This window comes from Durio zibethinus, chromosome 18, assembly GCF_047325235.1.
Source record: "Durio zibethinus cultivar Kanyao isolate XHJ-2024 chromosome 18, ASM4732523v1, whole genome shotgun sequence".
In the NCBI taxonomy this organism is placed as follows: domain Eukaryota; kingdom Viridiplantae; phylum Streptophyta; class Magnoliopsida; order Malvales; family Malvaceae; genus Durio; species Durio zibethinus.
In genome coordinates this window covers 18725314-18747605 of record NC_143179.1, presented here as the reverse complement: position 1 = coordinate 18747605, position 22292 = coordinate 18725314, and the positions used below count along the sequence as shown (strand labels likewise).

Below are 22292 nucleotides of genomic sequence, written 5' to 3'. Positions count from 1 at the left end.
TCAAGAATCCCAATTATAGATCAGAATCCATGAATTGTCTTTGTTGTTCTTTAGATATAACCCATCATCTTCTGCTTTCCAAAAACACTCCTTGAAATCACACTTATCAAGCAATTCGCGATTGACCCAATATACATCGAAACGTCCATGGTGATTTGCCCAACTCATGTTGCACCAAAAAAGTGTCGTTCCCCCAAAGTTAGCCTCAAATGTCCAATACCATTCTTTGGACCTTTGGAATAGGTGCACACCTAAATCGTCATCTTTGGATTGGCAATGTATAGTCAATTCGTTGTTGCTCAACCCATTGATGATGTGAACATAATATCTCTTTCCCGCATGAGCAAGACTGATTTGGCTTAAGGCAATGGCTGCTACAAGTAGGATGGCCATGAATTTGTTTGAAACGCCCATTTCTTTGATTTCTTTGCTGTTTTTATGTTAGAGTTTCTTGTTACTTCTTCATTTTATAGTTGAAGAATTAATTCTTGATGCAAGTATTAGCTCATATTAGAGTATATTTTGGATAGAGTATATTTTACAAAGTGAATTAAGTCATATATGGAAATTAACATTGTGAATAAATTAGTTCTTATCTTCGAAATATCATAAATTTCTTAAAAAGCTTTTATTATTTTATTGTATCCAAATAAATTCTTATATTTTGATTTGAGTCCTGATATTAATATATTTTTATTTGCTTACGTCAGCATTATATAATATTTCTAAAACTTTAACAATTATTATTAGTTTTTTCCTTTAATCATATGTAATTAATGTGTGTATTTGTTTTTATAATTGTTACCCATTTTAATCATTTTCATTTAAGAAAAAAATAGATTGAACAATTATATGATTCAATTTTCAGTGGAATATTTTGAAATATTTAAAATAGTTTTGGAAAAAAAAACAAACGGTAAATTTTAATTAAAAACCAAAAAAATAAAAATATTAATAAAAAATTTGAAATTAAATACAAATTATTGTAGACACCCCAATTTATCTGGGGGTCTACATTTGTTAATAAAAAAATAATAAGAAAATTAAAAAAAATGAAAAAAGCTAGAAAAAAGAAGAAGTTGAATTTAGGATTTCTAAAAAAAAAAAAGAAATGAAAAGAAACTGCTTTGAATGTGATGCAATAAGATTTGCCATAAGTTTTGTTGCGTTTTAGCTACAAATATAATCATTATAATAAGTTTATGCTTATCCCTTTTGACATTTAAATTTAAAATCATAATCATTCTTGGATTTTATAATCTCCATTTTGTTAAGTCATAAGTATAAATATATCATTCGATTAATTTTAATATTAAATAATATTAAAATAATTTTTAACTCAATATCTTAGCAAATATTTCATAAAGATCATCGATATCTCTATTACTTAAATTCTTAGCTTTTGTATTGAACTGTACGAATATCGTCCTTTTCAGAATTATCATATGACTCAATATTCAACTTGTACCTAAAAAAAATACAAAATTATACAATTATAATATAATATAATAATTTAAAATACTTTTATTATCATCATGGAATAATACATTTTTTATGTATCAAATATAAAAAATATAAATAAAAATTACCTTGGAGTTGGATTAGGAGCATTAACCTAGCAGGAATAATAATGAAATTTTCCATCAATTTCTTATAGTTTCTTACATGACATATAGTACAAACCAAAAGTGAAATAAACTTTTATTATAGTGACACCACTGGTGAAAGACTTTCCCCATATATTCCCAATTATCTTTAAACTAATCATCAACAAAAAAATATTAAAAAAAGAAAGCTAATATAATAGTTAAAGAAATATAAAAAGCACTAATTTAGACAATTTAGATTTCCAAAAGAGATAAAACTTTTATCTTTTATATATTTATATTAATTATTATGTATTAGATTGGATATACGTTTTTAAGATAAAACATTTGATGCTTTTTTGTGTTTTCGATTGCTTATTTATGCTTATTTTGTTTTCATTGTTGTTTTTTTTAATCTTTTACTAAGGGGTTCCTATTTTTTTAAAAGATGTTATTATTATTGACCATACTCAAAAAAATTTTTTATAGTAAAATTTAAAAAAAAAAGTGCCACACAAAAATCATAATTTCAAGCTTAGCCACTATTTATTCATGATAATGGCACAGCATCATTTTTTTTTTTCTATGAAATTCGTTTGGTAACCCGGAATGATCTTCCGAAAAAATATATTTTAAATGAAAAATTAGTTTAGAAAAAACAAATTTCAGTTGTTTGATAAAATTTTTAGAAGCTGCTTTTCGATGTTCGGCTTTTGATACAAACTGCCCAAAATTTTGTAGCTTTCACAAATTTCAACAATTTAAAATTTCATAATCCAAATTTCAACAATTTAAAATTTAAACTTTCATACCCAAAATTTAAGGAACATTTTGAATCCAACAAAATTTATTGAGTCGTGGGGTGTGGGTCTAGCGCAACTTTGGCTATGGCCATTGAACACGAGTCATGAGAAAGTGAGAGAGAGGGATAAAGAGCAAAGAAATGAAAGAACAGAGAGAACAATAATAGACCGAAAAAAAAAAAATTCAACATTGACAGGTCAAAGTGGTTGGGACTTGGAGTTTTTTTGCTGATATTTTAGAGCCAAATGCGCTGTTGATGGCTTTGTGGGGAGTGATAAAATAGATAGAGGAAGAAGATAGAAAAGTACAGTTGGTTGGAATTGGAGAAAGGGTAAGATAGAATCTGGAGAGATTAAAATCTGAAATTTTCAGGTTGTGAAAGAAAGAAAGGGTTTGGAAAGGGAGGTGGAAGAAGAAAAGTTTCTGCCTGTGATGTGTGTTAGTTTTTTTTCCAGTTTCCAGATTTTGAAGTTAGTTAGTTAGTTAATGGCAGTTCGGATGAGCTGTAGCAGGGATTTTCAAGTTGGAGTTGTAGGCAAAAGTTGGTTTTAAGAGTTGTTAGTCAATGGTAGTGTAGATAAGCCATTTAATACAGGCAGGAACATTGGGAATTTGGGATCCAAGTTAGAACCCAGGATCATATCACCATAAGCAGAAATTTGCTTTTTAACAAAGACCAGAATTTACAAATCAAAATGACACAATAAAATGGGTTTTGTTTTTTTTTTTTAATCTACAACTCCATTGGAGCAAGGATTTTGGAAAGAAAGAAAGAAAGAAGAGAAAAAGTTTCAAGCAGAGGAGGCTCCATTGAAAGCTGCAACACCAATCTCGCTTTTTGGTTCTAAAGCCAACTTGACAACCTCAATTCTTTCCTGCCCAATTTTGCTCCTCACCTTCTGACCCAAAACTGCTACACAAGAAACCAAGTTAATCTCTTGTTTCTCACCCCCAACTTTACTTCTTGAAATCCTGACCCTCCTTTCATACTCCTCAGCAACAAGCATTGCAATATCCGCCATCTCTAACTCTCTGATCGAAAATCCTGAAAAAAATATTCTGTGAAAATCTGGATGAAACTATGGACAATCAGCGAAGTATTTATAGGAGGAAGAGACCTCGTGGATGAGGCTGACAGGTGGTGTTGAGTATATATTTTAAATGTTCAACATGGGAATCAAGGTTCCTTGGTTTGGGGGTACTTTAGTGCCTTAGTGGCTTTGTCGGTTTCTAAAATCCGATGGACTTCGAATTGTTCAGGATACTTTTTATATTTTTAAAAGGGAGAACGACAACCGGGCCTGTCGGAGTAAAACCTGAAAAACATGAAAGCGGGAGCCTCCCTCGACCCTCATCCTCAGCCCACCAGGTTCATGCTCTGCATTTCATAGGTTTATTTTAGCTTTCAGTTTCCTATCCAATGACAGGTACAATGTTTGTTTGACAATTATGAAGCATGCAAGCAGGCTTCCTTTTACAACGATTAAAAGTATAGTAGTAGTAGATTTTCAATGTTTTGAGTTTGAATTAGGGTAAATATTCAATTAAATCAACTAGCAATTGTCTCAAATTAATCATTTGTTTATCTATTTTTAAAGTATAAAGATAGCAAAACTTATGCTTTATGCTCCAAGGGCACTGTAAACTTTTTACTTACGAAGCAAATGTAACAGTAAAATTTACGTTGTGAACAGATTAAAAACTAAAAAGTAGCAGTACAAATGATGTGGAGAAAAAGTTGTTGGTTCTTTCACGTACATTTATTTATGAACAATTAATTTGAGAAATTCATTGCTCAAAATTGGAGAAAAGTTATGATCCTTAGACAATTAGACAAGTAAGTTAGTTTAGTGTTCTTTTTCATGTAAAATAAAATATATGCCATATGTAATTCATTACATAAATTAATTCCACTTGTACTAAAAAAAATTCCATTTGTAAACAAAAGTTCACAAAAAAAATTCAATGAGTCAGAATGTGATCAAATGTTTAGAATATTTTTAAAAGTAATATCAAAATGAATCTCATTCTTAGTTTTATTTTTAAATTTTTTGACTTAAAAAAAGGTAAGCAATCCTTGTTACATTAGGATCAAAACTTTATGTATTGCTTATAAGAAGTTACAATCATATAATCAACACATCCAATACTATAAAACTAAAAAATAAAAACTAAAAAAAGAATGAAAGAGATATATTTTAAATGGGAAGAGGATTGTTGATATAATTTTAGGTTTGATGACAGCAAAATTTATTGTATGTTGAGTTGGTGAGCTTGTCAAATTTTTCAAAGTAAAGAAAAAAAAATCAGAACAAGTCGAAATTAAGATGCTGAACACTCTGCAACACTCAAATTAATATAAGCCACAGAAAAGAGGTAGTAAATGACAAAGAAAAAAGAGTAGAGGTAAACTGAATGGATCTCATTCAGACCTCTGCCTGTCAAGAACTTCGACAGTTGTTAAGATGTGATGCATGCCATTCAGGACAAAGTTTAGCTAAAACAAGTAGCTGACATGTCACAATTTTTTTTTTTTTTGAGGCATCGTTTTTCTGTTGGGTCTCATAAGTCTGGCCTAATATAACATTTGTCATGGTGTTGTTCTAGGGAAGGACAAATTAGGCGAATAAAAAATTTTCGTTATATAAAACGATTTAATTTTTGTTTCTCAATAATCTGCTGAGCTTAATCAACATTTTGAACCTAATTCGTCACCAAATCCAAAAGTGAAATAAATCTAAAGATAAAATATGAGAATGATAATGTCCCATAAACTAAATTTTACAATGTAATTGTCCTTAGGTTCTTGATTTTGTCGTGAAATGGATTGGAAGCGTGTTTGCACATGTCAACCACGTGGTTGGTAATTTTTGACAGTTTTTGGGACAAGACTAGAATCGTCATTTCCTTTCTTTCAGCAGTTCGGCCACATGTCGTGGGATTCACCAGGACAGTTCGCATTTTGGGTTCTTGTCATGGAATTCTTAATAACTAAAGCTAAATCCTGGTACATGTACACTCAAAATAAAACAATTCTATATCCCCCATAGCCATGTGCTATGTGCAAATAAATCTCATTTGATATATTTGTTCTCAATTCACCAAAACATATAGGAACTACAATTGCAATTGCTTTCACGACCAATGCCACCAAAATGGGCCTAAACTACTCCAAATCCGATCCGTCTAAACTTGAAAAGTCAGGAATCCATAACTGATGCATCCATACTCTGAAGAGATCAACCCAAATTCAATTGCCCTCTCAGTGTACAAGCAGCAAAATAAAAACCAAACCTAAACCTAACTCAAAAGAGTAAATACTAAACACTGGCTCAAATATCATAAGTTGCTTACTCATTTTAGTGTCCGAATCTTTCCTCCTAGCAGTTCTAGACATGGAAAAATACCTTGGTTTCAGGTTTATCTATACGCAAAGCACATACAATCTTCAGGGTGGCATGGTTTATGCAAAAATGACATATTAAGTATATAAATGGTCATAACAAGTATGGAAGACAGTGAAAAATTGGACACACACAACAACAAATGAAAAGTGAGAAGGTATCAGTAAACATACAAAGCAGGACATTCAAGCTTCATTAATACATTAACAATGAGTACATATCCTCCAGCAAACACACACCTGATTTGGATGAACTAGGTTACATAAGGAACCACTCTCAGGGAAAGAAGAATGGATCTCTACAAGGTTACTAATATTTGGCAGGAAGCCATTAGCATGGAATGTCTTTGAAATACATGTTGTCAGTTATTACTTATCTTATTATGTTCCATTTTCCTCGTGGAATTGAAACTAACGGTAAACATTGCAGGAATATGGAAAACCAAAAAAAAAAAAAAAAGACTTTCTCGCGTATTATCATTCACAGACTTCTAACAGAATGATATTGACAAACTTTGTAAATTTTATTACTTGATAACTGATTAAAACTCGTTTTTGTAGGGTAAGTTGATTCATAAGCCTATAGTGAAGACTGACCTACCAAATCAGGGAGCCACTCCCATCTTTAGATTATTTTGTTTTTGTCAATGAAAATATACAATTCTAAACTCACAGACGGCCAAGTGTTTTCGGCTGCCGGATATGCTCAAGTGGGAGAGGAGGAGGAGACCAGTCAGATCCAGTCATTTCACCATCCACATCCTCAATAACGTTTTCCTAATATAGTACACATAAAACTGAATTATGTTAAACTGTATAGCAATTTAGAAACGACCTAAACCAAATAATGAAGCAAAAAAATGATGCAGCATATTCAAATGATATTTTGGGAGCTAATTTATAAATAACTAACAGATGAACCAATAAAAAGGCTGAGAATTGAATGGAGAACATCATGCTCTCAGAATCTACTTCACCTTAGTTTTACAAAATGAACAGTACATAAATAACGAGCAGAGGTGGACCTCTAAGCGTTGTTGGCATACTTCACATGAACCGGAAACAATAATGTAGAAATAGGACCCAAATATGAGTATCCTTGCCAGGCACAGAGAAATGTAATGTATCTTCTTTTGCCACATTTAGCGTACTTATTTTTAAACATCAAAATTTCGAGTCAACCCGAAAATACGACTTAAACGAAGCCTTTGCCTGTTCCATAATAGAAGCCATTACGTCAATAGAAATACTAACCCTAAAACAAACGGGGACAAGATAATAATTTTCGGTCTTTTCCATTTCTCGTCTTCTTATAGAGGTGGCTTATTCAGCTATAAACTAGCACCTAGAAATTAACTTCCTCAAATTGTTCAGTTGGACCTAGTTGGCCTAATGACCCAAAGAACTGCAGTTAATGATACAGCATTAATTACGTGAACCAACGATAAAGACATGTCAATGCTACTTACTTTTCTCAGCATTCTTTTAGCAAGCATGTGATAGTGCCGCTGCCAAATCCTTTGTCCAACCATTGTAGCCACTAATACACTGTAAGATATCCCAATCACACTAAATAGTCCGAGCTCAATCAATGACATTACGATTAATAATGCAGCCCTGCTTTACCAGCACCTCCTAGGCAACCACATTCAGTGGCAGCACTAGCACAGCTTCAAAAGCAGGAAGTACAGTCCGTCCCACATGCAAAGAGTGTCAGGTAAATGGCAGTCAGCACACATTTTGCAAGAGTCAGAAAATAAGGAAATTAATAACTTACTCACATACATTAATTACTGATATATGTACATATATATTTATATGCACTTCATCCCCATCATTAGCACCACTTGAATATCGTAGTATATCAAAGAAATAAGAAGCAAATGCAACCTGCCTTAAAAAAAATCAGATCGCAGTATCCATCAAATACTAAAAACATCTTTCTGACCATTTAAAGTATATTCCATTTTCCCAGAAACATTTTATGTACTTAATCACCGTCAATAGCACCACTTCAATAGCCTAGTATCTCAAATAAATAAGAAGCAAATGCAACCTGCTCTAAAGTAAATCAGATCCTAGTAAAACTTTTTTCAGACCATTTGAAGTTATATTCTGTTTCCCCATTAACCCAGTCCAGTGTCAGCAGCGATAACAATGGCACCCCAATAACACAAGGATTAACTGATGAAAGGAGAACTGGAAAGGGAAGGAGGAAGAGAAGTGGAAGGTTTAGAATTAGGTCAATAATACAATGAGCAAAAATGAAGCCAATATAATTTTCAAACTTGAAGTGCAACTCAGGGTAGACTCTTCTAAAATGTGCAGATGGCACATGATAAATAAATAACAAGACCAAAAGGAAAAAGGAAAGCAAAACAAAGATGCATAATGTGACAAGTCGCAAAGAGAAGAAGGAAAAGGTGAGTGCCGATTAATCAGAGATACAGTAATAGCTACATGACAGAACATCCAAAGACATCATCGGTTTGAGCTATCTTTAATGCTCCAATTTGAAAACATGTATACAGCAGCACAGTAAACCTTAGGAGGATAAATAAATAAAATATTGATTTGAGCATAGGTAGAGGATGTTAATGTAAAAAAACAAAAAAAACAGTGAAAGGGTTAAAGTGGAGTTCTTTTTTGTGTTAAAGAACAACAATTTGCTACCTTAGGAAGGATTGCTAATGTTACTCTTTGTCTTGAATAAATGGACAAATAATTGACACATTTCATATCAGTAAAGAGAAAAGAGGGAAAGAGGGGAGGATTAACAAAATTATTTGATGCCTCCAAATATATGAAAATTGACAGTTTGAGCGTACATTTTCCTTTCAGATTGAAGGAAACCCACCATTTCCTCCACAATGAATTAGTAAATTGCATATTGCACATTATTGGGTAATTGACTAAAGAGATGAAACATAGTATAAGACATGCAAAGTTTTGAACATCACATGAACAAATTTTGATGCAAATTGCCACTTCCTTTCCACGTATTTGTGCATGTGTTGGCTGCAGGTTTGCAGACAAGCATATATAGACATTTAAGGTGTAACCATAGAGATAAAAATGAAATGAACTCTACTATACCAATCATGAGACAAAATTTGGCAGACCAGGGGTCGAAGGAAGAGAAAGAGAAGATAAGGTCGACGGTGATAAATCGCAGCCCTATTTAAGTGATTTAAGCATTCTCCTTTAGTATATCAACGACATGAAGTTGACAAAGTTTTAGCAAAACTAATGATGAATGCTAAAATATCAAACTGACAGTATAATTCAACAACATCCATCGAAGTTTACAAGCAGAGTTATACCCCGCTGACAGCAACAGAGGCATAATTCTCGACAAGGCTGAGCCAAATCATTACGCACTCTTCGATCACAGGATGTAACAAAGAACCCTGATAGCCCCAGCAAAGCATCAAAAAGTAATGCTCCTGTATTCAACAATCATTTTGTTAACTAACAGCAATAGAGACAGCACCCAAGCTGGGATAGTGAATATTTCATACAAGTAAAAATTATTAAAGCATGAAAACCGGATAAATACAAATTTTCTTCAAGCAATCTAGTCAAATTGACCCAGCAGTGTTTGGAAAATTTCAAAGAAAGAAATACACAACACGTTTTGGAAAATGACTAGGTGTCATGTAAAAGACCATGAAAACAACAGGCAATAAAATTTTGTTCACTTTGGTTCTTTAACCAACTTAGAGCAGAAAAGAAATTTTAGTGAAGAAAGCTTCACACCACGATAACTGATAGTAGCTTCCAAAAAGTAAGGTCATAAATGAAATTTTTAGTCTTTTATATATATGAAATTACTTTTTTTATCACTAAAGACCTAACTAAGGCCTTTTCCACCACTTTGAGCTAAATTCTAAAAGATATTGCATAAACTTCCTAAATGCTTTTACAATTTTTTTTTTCATTTTCTCTGCAGTGAACTCAAAGTTTTCAGCATTATACATCACAAAGGGGACTCTAGTGCCTCAGTAATGCAATCTACAGATGCTTTAACATTGTGTTAAGATTCATTTTCAACATGACTTATATAAACTAGTAGATATCTTAGCCTTTCTTGACAAATGCTTTCTAATAAATGGAAGAATGTCTATTTGCTTTCACTTTCAACTTTCGCCAAAGGCTAAACATTTTATATGGTTCAAGCCTTTTAAGCTTACTAACTTGTAGAACCTAATCGAAGTCTGAAAATTTCTTAAAGGCTAAAATTTTCAAGTTCAATAACTTGCTAATTCAAAATGCTTAGACTTTCACATTTAACATTTAACTTAGTCCAACCTATAAAGCTTTCTTTATTGGTTGATACTTAACCTATAAAACTTCTTTCCTTGATGAAAAACTTAACCTGTAGAGCTTTCTTGATTGAGATACTCAAAATTATAAAGCTTTCTATATTGGTTGAGATACCCAACCTATAAAACTTCTTTCGATGGTTGAAAAACTCAATCGATAAAGCTTACCTTATCATTGCTAAGTTTAGTATTTACACATAGGGAACTACATAATTTTTTTTCTCAAACCGAGGGAACTCGATGGTTAATTCCGTAACAAAAGCATTCCAAAGTTTTCTAAGGGAAGCAACAATGTCCAATATAATAGAGTTTGTGAAACATTACTCAAGTTGCTTTGCTTTGTCGCAGTAATTAATAATTTTTTAAAAGAAATTTTCAAAACATTAACAATTGAGTTCGAAAAAAATTTTTAACATATATTTCAATTTACCTTTTCATTAATAACATTTATAGTTTTATTTTAATTTTAATTTTTTTGTTTATTTCTTATTAAAATTCTTTCTTCATCACTTTGTTGTCATCACACTAATTAAGTGTGGTTTTTCTCATGACGAGTCTGATCTAATTTATAAATGATTATTGGTTTGATGTGCTTGATGTAATAATTATTTCATAGATAATTAATTATTTGATAGTACAAATTTAATCTCACTATAAAAAAATTAAAAAATATATTTTATTATCCTTCTACTTGTATTATTTTTTTACATTTTAATCGGCACGATAGAAAAGTTACAAAAAAAGTTTTATGTAGAATCAGAAATCATTGAAATAAATTTTTATTATGGATAAATTGTAAGAAAATATATATTTATTTAAAATTTATATTATATTGTGTGATATTTTTCTCTATTTAATTTTGTCAATGTTATATCAAATAAAAAAATATAAACAAAAAAATAATATTTTAATATTAATGCCACTTATACAAATTCCTGACCATGCCACATTGACACTTACTTTGTTGAGTATGTGATGCGAAATTCACGTGTTCATTTATTCACAGGTACTTAAGGTAATGCATTGGGTTTTCTTTAATGTGCATGTAATTTTAGTAATTTCTACTTCCTCTTTAGTTTTTAATTTTCTCTATTTTCTTTCTGTTTGAGCTGAGCTATTTATTTATATTTTTAATAGTAGACAATTAATTGTTTGCTATTTATGAATATTTGTAGATTACGTTTTACAAAATCTTTGTTAATTGGGATCAAAAATCTTAAAAAGAATATTTTAATACATATTAATGCTACTATCTTTGATGGCACGTTACAGAAGAGCATATCTTTTATTTTAATGCATATTAATAGTAATGATAAAGAAATTAATTATCCTAATCGACCTATGATAAAAACTTCATCTTAAATTCTGAATTTAAGCACTAATTAAACCTATAAACATCACTTGAATTTTTAAAATTAAGGGTGAATTTTTTGTAATTAATAAGATTGAAGCTGAAATCTTTTTTGTTTAACTGCCTATTAATTTACACTTAGTTTTTCAAACTTTCAAGACAAGAAGGGTAATTTGCAAATTAATCTTATATCACATCCCTTAAGCTCAGTTAATGATATTTAGGCTTTTTAATCATAAGAGCTAGCTTAATGCACCATTGCGTGTGCCCTCAACCAACACCATATTCTAAGTTAAAAATGATATCCAAAATTAGAGAAAACATAATTGTTACTAACGTAATCCTAAGAAAGACCTAAAAACCATTTAACATCTGCAGCATGAAAATAGATCATTGAAAACCAATTTAATCAACAAAGTAGCTTAAAAGCATAGTTGCTTAACGCTTGTAGACATCGGATTTTGTTCAGATTAATTATAAAATTTTAAAATCTCATTGAAATCAGGGTGTTATTAAATTGAATTTGAAATTTTTTTCAAAACATCAAAATTTTTATTGTATCCCAAAAAAGCTAAATTACCAAAATACCCTTATAAGGGATATTTTCGTAATTTGATCTTTCTGAGCTTGAATTTTCGTGAAACCTTCCAGACCTTAATCCTATAATATTTCATGATTTTTTATGCATTTAAAATCAGAGCAATACCTCAATAAGTGTGAAATTAACAAAATGCCCTTATAAGAGTATATTCATTATTTGGTCTTTCCGAGATCAAAATTTCATGAAACTTTCTAGATCCTAGTTCTATAATATTTCATGATTTTTGATGCATTTGAAATCATATCAGTACCCAAAGAAGTGTGAAATTATCAAAATACCCTTATAGGGGTATTTTCGTAATTTGATATTTTCAAGCTCAGAATTTCACGAAACTTTTCAGATCATAATCTTATAATATTTTTTTATTTTTATGTTTTAAAATCCCAAAAATGGCCAGGGAACCTTGATTTCTAAGAAAATAACTACAAATTTCAAAATTTTGCATTAAGGGGCAAAATAGTCTTTTCCATGGGTTGGAGGGGCATAAAGATTCAACCTTTGCTGTGGGTAGTCTGAGCTGTTGGATTCTTTAATGCTTTTAATCCAAGGGCCAAAGGTGGCCCCTTGGAAATAAGAACAGGCGGAATTGTGGCCCTTGGATGAAATCTCATCCAAGGGCCCTCATTGAGTAAGATGAAAATTTGGCATTCCTTGGGTCTGCCGAACAAAAAGAGAGGTGGAAGTTGCTGGAGCAGGGCAAGAGAGGAGGAGAGAGCTATAAAAAAAAGGGGGGTAGGAAGCTTCTGAAAAAAAAAAAAGGAGCGAAAAAAAGAAGGGAGAGAAACCAAGAGAAAATAGTAAGGTTGCAAAGGTGAGCAGCCATTTAAGGGCGCTTATTTGGTACTTCTATTCTTTATTTTCATGCCATCTTGCACTCCCCATAATCTGCTCTACAAAGTTTTTTTCATGTGTTCCTTGTATGTTTTGTGTTTGCTATTTGTTGATAAAGTTTGTGTTTGATTTATGTTTCTGTTTTATTTTGTTCTTGCAAAAGAGATGAAGCTCTGATTTTTTGGTTTGGCCGAATGCTCCCTGTCTCTTCCAATGGCAGCTGCAGCAATCGGCTTCATCCCATAAAGTCTTGCCAAATCCTTTTCTCTTCCATCTTTCATGGTCATCCTTTAGTTAGTATGAGTTGAAAAGAAAAAAAGAAAAAAAGAAAAAAGAGAGACCTGGAAAGCTGCTGCCAAACCGTGCTGCTTAGCTTCCATAAGCAGTCACGGTTTGGATGTTTTTATGTATACAGTCCATCCCATTTTGACGTGGAAAGAAGGCTTTAACCGAAAGTGGTTTCTAAAGTGAGGAGGTAAGTTGTTAGAGGGTGAAGAAATGTCTAAAACTTTGAATTTTTCTTTCTTTTCCAGCTCTTAGTTTCACGTGTGGGTTCTGGTACAAGCCATGAAGTTTCAAGCTGCATGTCTTAAAGCTCCATCATTCATATGTTTGCTGCCTTATGTGTTTAAAGAGACTTAAAGTTTCAACATGTCCCTTGCTTATGGTTTATTTTCCATGCATCTACTTGTAGGAAAGCTTACGCCATTTTGATTTGTTTTACTAGTTTGTGCCATCTAGTTTCGGTTCTTGTTGTCCTTGTTATCAAAGCTGAGTGTCTCTTCACTGTTTCATATTGAGTGGTTTTTTTTTTTTTTAAATGAAATAGAAAAGATGTCATATGTAGGTAGTGTCTCAAGGACGGCAGGGTGGTAATGGGTGTACTTGGGAGACCTTGATGGTGTCACTGTTTTCTCTTCTTGGTTTGTAGTCATTGTATGAGGCGTTGCTTGCTGCATGTAGGTTGCTTGTGTTCTTTCATTATGAAGAAATAGTGTCAAAAAAAGAAAGCCACATATGAAGAAGAAACAAAGGCCATGGCGAGGGGACCATTGTGGCTTTCTTTATTTCTTCTTTGCATTTTTAATGGATTGGTTTAAAATGGAATACTAACACCATTTAGGCAGTAAAAAGGGATGACGTGGGACGATAGTAATGGATCTCATATATTTCTTTTAATCTTGATATGAATATAATAATAAAAATAAAGTAGTAACTTTCTTGATTTAGAATATTGTGATAAGTAAATTTTTAAAATATAAAATATAAAATATAAAATATGTTTTTAATAAAGTTTATTTATTTTTATGTGTGTTTGATTTTAATTATATTTTATAATTTATTTATGATTGTTTAAATTCAATTATAAGTTTAATTTTATGTATTGTTAATTCTTTTGTTGTTTAGATTCTCATTCTTATTTTAATTTAATATCTCATGTTTAAATTCATGGTTGATACATTGTTTATGCATATAATAAAGATATGAATAAAATTTTTTAATAATGATATTTTAGAGAAATCTTAGTAGTGATTCTCTAATAATGTTTAGGTGATGATATTTTTCTAAAAATATAATAGCTTTCCCGGGTATGATGTCTACTGCATGATTCTAAAAAATATAATATATTATTTTTTACAATTTAAGACTAACGTTGTTATGATTAGTTCCAGCACCATGAACACAAGGTTGTTTTTCTAGATTCTTGGCATGATGTTAACACAAGTCATTGTCGCTGGGGTTAATATCTTATACAAGGTGTCTTATAACGTCGGTTTTAGTTTACGAATTTTAGTGGTGTATCAATTCATCGTCGCCACAATATGTATACTTCCCTTTGCATTGATAGTCGACAGGTACGTTTTTAAAAACTAAATTTATATGTTTTTTAAATGTGAAATAAATAATATATTGATTCATAATTTCGTATGAATTTAAAAAAAAAAAATTTTTTGCAGGAGTACAAGGCCCGCATTGACATGGAGGATAGCTGGTTTAGGCATCTTAGCTGGAGTTTTTGAGTATGCACTTTATTTTTTAAAATTTAATTTTCTATTTAAAACTTAATTATCTATTGATTAATTTAAATTTTGTTTCGTGGAATCAAGGGGAGCACTAGGGCAGAATATATTTGCAGCCAGCTTTGCTTTTGCTTCTGTGACATACTTGGCAGCAATTTCAAATCTATCTCTTGCCGTCACTTACATGCTGGCAATCGTTTTCAGGTATTGGAAATTTTGAAAAAAAAAAAAAAAACAAAGTTTGGATCTAAGGATATTTACTTGTTTTCTTAGGATGGAGACTTTCACTTTAGCCACTTGGCCTGGTAAGTTTAAGTTGGCTGGCACCGGCATTAGCATCACAGGTGCCATGATTATTAGCTTCTACAGTGGACCAAACATCCATCTATGGTCCACTTCTGTGGATTTATTACAGCATCATGGGATAGCAGCTTTAACCCAAGTGGAAAGGCCAGTATATGGGATCATGTTAGCTTTCAGCAGTTGTGTTTGTTTTGGGATCTTTCTTACCATATTGGTATGCATATATTTGAATTTTAATATAAACTATATTAAAATAAAATATAAATTATTAACAATTAGTTTTTTTCCTTCGTTTTAACAAGACGATGATGAGCAGGACATACTCCTACCCAGTTTTCTCTTCTTTATTGTTTATGTGTAGTAGTAGCACTGTACTCTCCACTATATATGCTATCTCTATAGAGAGGGATTGGTCTGCTTGGTGCTTGGCGCAGGATGCTAGCGCCGTAACTTACTCGGTAATTACTTACTAATTTTATTTTTGTTTTTTTTTTTCTTAATTTTGTAGATATATAAAATTATCTATTACATTTCTTAATATGCTTTTATATCTTATATTTGAAATAAGAAAAAACTTTTAGTTACAGTGATAGGGTTAGGAGGAGAAAACAAAAAGAGATAGAAATACTAAGCTTTAGTTTACAAACAAGTTTTAGAAGTTAAAACTAAATGATATTTTTTTACCGCTAAATTTATTCTTTCATTTAATAAAATGGATAGGGCGTCCTTGCATCTGGATTGTCAGTAATGCTTGCAACATGGTGCGCACGACAACAAGGACCGGTTTTTGTCTCCGCGACTTCTCCTTTAGCCCTCATCTTTACAGCACTCATGAGCCCTACTTTACTACACGAGGAGATTCACCTAGGGAGGTATCTAATAACTTTCTTTCAACTTTTTTGATCAAATAACATTATCATATATTCCACTAATTTTGGGGTGTTTTTTTGTTCAAAATTAACTGCGTTATAGGTGGATTACTAATTATTATTGGAACATATGCCATGTTATGGGGGAAGAGTGATGAGACACAGTCGAGAAGAGATGATCTTGCAATCCAGACTGTTCAGGTACAATCAAGAAGAGATGATCCTGATATCGAGAATGTTGAGACACAATTAAGAAGAGATCATCCTGATCTTGAGTGCTTTGAGATACAATTAAGTGAAGAAGATCTTGATCTTGAGACTGCTGAGATAGATAGATCTTGATGTCAAGCCTATAAATAAGTGATGAGTGTGTGTACAAGTTGAATTAGACATTGTTCTATCCAAAGGCAAACAATTCATTCGATTGAAATTTAATAATTTTAAATTATAAAAATAAATTAAAATAAATTAAAAATAAAAATAATTTAAACAAATATTAATCATATAGCTTATATGTTTGTCAAGCTCAATTTTGCTCAAAATTTTGGGCTTTAAAATTTTTCGAAGCCTAATCTAAATTAAAAAAAAAATCCCATTAAACTCGATTTTATAATAAAAAATTAAAAAATATGCTTAAATTAAGTTTAATAGAATTATATTCAATTCACATATTTATATAAATTAAAAATAAAAATTATATAAAAGTTAAAATTAATAAAATATATATAAATTTTATTTTAATTTATATATATATGAATTAATTTATATAGAATTCACATATACATAAAAATAAAAAATGTATATATATAAATTTGGACTAGGTCGAACTAAGTTCAAGTTTTAAATTTTTTGTCTAAAGTTCAGTTTAAAATTTAAACAGACTTAAAATTGTTCCTAAATCTATTTAACAAGTTTTAATTTTTTATTCAAACTCTCTCAAAATTTAAATAAACCTATGGACTTAGAAGAATAGCCCAACTCTTAAATAGGTTTAATACATTTATAAACTTTAAATTCAATAATTTTGAAACATGAAAAAAAATCTTTTCTTTATTTTTGAACCCAAACCTAATGTTAGAACTTCTCATCATATTTTTTTTTAGTGAACTCTCGTATTGTTTATGACGGACAAATGTGAATTTATCTACGTAATATTTTCATAACTTTCTAAGCAAAGTAAATGAAATCAGCCTCAAGCCCACGGCTAGACTGCAGAGCATCTTCAGGAAAAGGGTTTATTTTATAACTCTTTTATTTTTATTTTGTAAAAAAAATAGTGAGAAATTATTTTTCATTTTAATAAAAATTAAGAATCAAAATAATATTTAGTGAATAATTTTTATTAGTTGTACTTAAATGATATTCATTTGATTAATTTTTTTTACCTTTTATAAGAATAATAAACAAAAATAATTTTATTATTAAAAAATAATCTTGACTTAAAAAAAAATCAAAAACGAAAAGTATCGTCTAAACATTTAATAATAGCTGTCACCCTCACTGTTGATAATCTTTATTTTTTCCACTAAAAAGGCAAAGCCATAAAAATACTAGGAGCCATTCTTTTAAAAAGCAAAAAAAAAAAAATCCAAAAAACAAATTGTTTAAAAAAAAAAGAAAAATCAATGAACACTACTCAATTTGCAAATTTGGTGTCTCCACCCTAGAATTTTTCGCCTTTGTTTCTTCTATTTGTGCCACCATCGCTTTTTATTCAGCTCCTGCATCTGCTTCATGTGCCAGTGACCTCTCCAATTTCAATTATTTCTTGCCGTAAATCTTCTTTTCAGGTATGTTTGGTTAATCTGTCGAAGCTTATTTGCTTTTTTTTTTCTTTATTTTTTAAAGTTTTGATGATTGTTTGCCTAAATCAGCTACTCACCATAGCAGCTCAAATCAATTCCATCATTGCCATTACTCTAATGAGAAAAATTCTTGATTTCGCCTTTAAATGCCTTTTTCTCTTTCTCATTTTAAAAAATCTAGGGTTAGAAGTATCAATCTTTCAAAGCTTAACAACACATTGGTTATATTCTACTAATTTTCTGTTATCTTTTTGGTTTGTATTCTTTTAACAACTTAAGATTATGCGTAGATAATTTTCCAAAGCTCCAACGGCGATGTTACCATCAGTTAACTCATTTCCAACTCTTTTGTTTAGTTTAGTTTTTTTTTTTTTTCTAATTTTTGCTTGATCATTAAGTTCCTGGTTACTCAATTAGGCTTTAAAAAAATTATTTTTGATTAATGTTCTATTTGGCTTGGAGCTTCGAAAGAAGAAGTTAGTTAGAATAAGCTATTTGTGAAGATAAATGTAGGTTTTATTGGTAATTTCAGGATTTATAGTTTCTTTATTAAACTTAATAGTCTTCAATTAGAAACTTTGGTTTAGTTAAAATTTTGCTGACTTAATGTTTGAGGAAAAAGCATCTTGAAATTTATATTTTTGTATTTGATTTGTTAGTGAAATCATACACTAGATCGTGTTCAAAGTTTCCTGACTTGTTTTTTGGATGTTGTCAGCAAATGATGGAGCGATGATATTGGAGCAAATCGATGTTGACAATCAAATTGCCAAATTGATGGTTGAACTATCCCGAAGTCCAGATTATGAAATTGGTGATGGGACGATTGGTGTTGTTGTCATGGCTGGATACTTTTAGAGCAGGCAGAGTGGCTATTAGAACGTGGGATTCATCCCATCCAGATTGCAGAGGGTTATGAAATGGCTTCTAGAATAGCTATTGAGCATTTGAAGCTTATAGCTAAGATGTTTGATTTCAGGCCAACAAATAATGAACATTTGGAGCATTCGGTTTCTAGAATAGCTATTGAACATTTGAAGCATATAGTTAGGTAGTCAATTACACTTAAATAGAAAAAGATTAGTGGTGACTCATTAAATTGTATCTAATGATAAATCTATAGATTTATATATTATAACAATACATATATTACTATACATTTATTAACCATAACAAAGAAAAAGACTTAAATTATTAATTATTGTTATCACTTTAAAATTTGATTATGAACTCATGCCTAATAACAAGCACATTATATTGAATATGCTTGATTTTTCTTTTAATTCTTTAGTAGTCAATGATGCAATAAAAATTGGGATACAAGGAGACGGCATATAAATTAACTTGCACATGGTATAGGGTTTTACTATTGTTTTACTTCTATATATATATATATGTGTATTAATATGTGATTAGGAGTTATAAATGTATATAAAATGATAAATGTAAATTTTATTTGATAAATTCTTTCTTATAAAAAGAGATCAAAAGATAAGATTAGATTTTCATATGTAAAAACTTTAACATTTGATGTAGATCATATGTAACAAGATATATTTTAAATTTCACCAAAAAGTATATAGATGAGGATGGAGTTTTTTTTTTAATTATTATTTTAAGATAAAAAATTATAGATTATTTAAATAAAATGAACCTGTCTTTAATTGATCAAAATAAACATGAAAAGTTATATTGATATTTTTCCAAAACATGAAGACATTAAAAAATGAAACAAATTTGAGTCTATCCAAAATTTTATCTAGACAAATTTGTTATTTTTATTTAAAAGCATTTTTAATTGAATATTTAAAGTTTTTTTTAAATAAAAAGTTTATTATATATATATGTGGGAGAGATCCACAAAATTAATTTAGTTTTACTCTTTTTCATACTTCTTATACCATTTATATTTGATTAATCAAATTGTTGGATGTCATGCTTTATTAAAGTATTCATGTAAATCATGCATTATGAAATTTTGAGTTAATTAAAAATGTTTAACTATTTGTTTTGTAATAAAAATATATATCTCAATTTGTATGATAAAGATATTTGATTGACTTAAAACTTTATGTGCATGATAAGTACATGTACATTGGTTTGAAAAGTTTCAATGGTTGGGTTGTTAAAATATTAATCATACTTAAAGCTATAAAACTACATCAAACCAATTGATTTTACACCTATATAAAATATTATATATTATTATATAATGATCATTTAGTTATATTTGTATGTTTATAAAATAAAAAATTAACTATGCATCGTGCATGTTACAAGCTAGTTAAATTGAATTCTTGAATCTAATTCACTCTTACCGCTTCAAAATCATGAAACTTTGTAGAATTGGGTTATTCGGCATTAGTTAGTTTTTTTTTTTGTTCAGTTTTACGATTAGAGGTATTAATGAGTTGGGTCGAATTGGGTTTAGGCTGAGTTCATATTTGATTTTAATATATAATATATTTGTTCAAGTCTGACCCAATTTGAAATTTTAGGCTTTAAAATTTTTTCAAGCCTAATTCAAATTAAAAAAAAAAAATTTTGAACGCACCCATTAAACTTAATTTATATAATAAAATATTAAAAATATATAGTTCAATTAAATTTAATGAGACTATATTTAATTAATATATATAAATTAAAATAAAAATTATATAAAAGTAAAAATTAAGTTTAATAAAAAATATATATAATTTTTATTTTTAAATTTTATAAATACGTGAATTAATATATAATTCACATTTATATAAAAATAAAAAATTTATGTATATGTAAATTACGGTTGGATCGAGTGGGCTTGGGCTTAAAATTTTTTTGTCCAAGGCCTGATTTAGAATTTAAATGGATTTAAAAATTATATTTAAACTTGTTTAAAGAGTTTTTATTTTTTGTTCAAACCCTCTAAAAAATTGAATGAGTTTTTGGATTTGGGCGTATAGCTTGACCCTTAAATAGATTTACTTAGGATGTTGCCATGTGAATTTATGTGGCACAAATTTCTAATGTGAGAATGTAGGTTTTAATGGCGGATCCATAATTTTTCTAAAAGTGTCTATTTATAATATATAAAATAATTATTAATAAATTTATCAATTTTATGGTGTTTTAGGAAAAAAAAAATTTTCTATCTTTTTTTCCCATCTTTGGAAGTATTCAAAGAAAAGTTTCGAAGTGTTTAGTGAAAATTTTTTCTTTAAATTTTATTATTTTTCAATTTTATGAAGTGTCTATGGACATCCTCCCACTAAAAATGGATCCGCAACTGATATATTTCACAATCATGTGTTCACATGTTAATCACAACATGTATATTGTAAATGATCTTGCTTCGTTAAAGATGAGAGAACTGAACAACTTTTTTTTTTAAGATTGGATTTCTGTCAAAATATCAAGAAGATTCTTTTTAATTTTTTTGAAGGACTACCCATGAATAAGCAGGTTTTATTAATTTAAATTGTGTTGATTGAGCCTATTCATGACTGAAGTTTGTTCTATAGAGTTGCTTGGATATTGCATATTTTACAAGTCTGGATTTTGCTTAGAGTTGGAAACCCTGAAATCATTATAAAAAACTGCAGTGATGGATACGTTGACTAGCAATTTATGATTGAAGAAACTTCTGAATCTCCTTAGGTTTTGGCATCATGAAAAATATTTCACAAGCTGGTAGCATGGTAGCAATTTTCAAAAGCTGGTATCATGGTCGTCAATTTTCAAAAGCTGGTAGCATCACGAGGCATTGATTCTATATTTGTGAGTTGATCATTTCAGAAATTAGATAATTTTAAGTGGAGGGAATTGTTATTTCAGAAATCATGTTGTATTAAATTTCTTTTTTTTAAGTAATTTCCACTTAGTTGGAAAAAAAAAAAAGAGATAACATACATATATATATATAATCATAGATTTATCAAAGTTTTAATGAGTTGAAAAATGGAAGAATGGGATAATATTACCTAATTTTTAAAATAAAATTTAATAATATTCCAATTAAAGAAATAAGATTGCAAAGTACTTTAGTTTAGTTTAGGGAAAAACTCTAAAATATGTAGAAGGAAAATATTTTTAAATTTAATTTTAATCCAAAATATATTTAAACATATTAAAATAATGATATTTTAACTATTTTTTAATTTGATATTATTTTTAAAATAATTTTTTAAGATTGTTTCAATCATGAATTTGACTTAGCTTAAATACCTTAATTTGAGAAATAAGATTAGAATCAATCTATTTTAGGAACTAAAAATTTAAAAATACTTTAATTTAGAAAAAAATCCCATATTTTTGAACCCAAATCTATTGGAGTTTATTCTTTAACTAAAATAGTGTAAAATCTTTATTCTGATTTAAATTTTATACTTAAATAAAGGTATTTTAATCTAGTTGG

At 29.6% G+C, this 22292-nt stretch overlaps 2 protein-coding genes and 1 pseudogene across 2 annotated transcripts; 1 reads left to right on the top strand and 2 right to left on the bottom strand.

The window, feature by feature from the left end:
• On the bottom strand, positions 1-414 carry LOC149513812 (S-protein homolog 1-like). The gene has a single exon (XM_089748115.1). It carries the CDS (start codon positions 412-414, stop codon positions 1-3), a length of 414 nt encoding a protein of 137 aa, XP_089604241.1.
• A 5826-nt stretch (positions 415-6240) lies between these two features.
• LOC149513811 (uncharacterized) lies at positions 6241-14020 on the bottom strand (annotated as a pseudogene).
• A 594-nt stretch (positions 14021-14614) lies between these two features.
• On the top strand, positions 14615-16436 carry LOC111301006 (WAT1-related protein At1g25270-like). Its single transcript, XM_089748114.1, has 7 exons — positions 14615-14757; positions 14860-14922; positions 15010-15126; positions 15196-15390; positions 15587-15683; positions 15946-16097; positions 16247-16436. Exons 1-7 carry the CDS (start codon positions 14615-14617, stop codon positions 16434-16436), a joined length of 957 nt encoding a protein of 318 aa, XP_089604240.1.
• Positions 16437-22292: the final 5856 nt, after the last annotated feature.

Coding starts and splice junctions, on each gene's coding strand:
- LOC149513812 (XM_089748115.1), bottom strand. CDS start 414: ATGGGCGTTTCAAACAAATTCATGGCCATCCTACTTGTAGCAGCCATT.
- LOC111301006 (XM_089748114.1), top strand. CDS start 14,615: ATGTTAACACAAGTCATTGTCGCTGGGGTTAATATCTTATACAAGGTG. Junction 14,758..14,859: donor TTTGCATTGATAGTCGACAG/GTACGTTTTTAA, acceptor AATTTTTTGCAG/GAGTACAAGGCCCGCATTGA. Junction 15,391..15,586: donor AGGCCAGTATATGGGATCAT/GTTAGCTTTCAG, acceptor GTTTATGTGTAG/TAGTAGCACTGTACTCTCCA.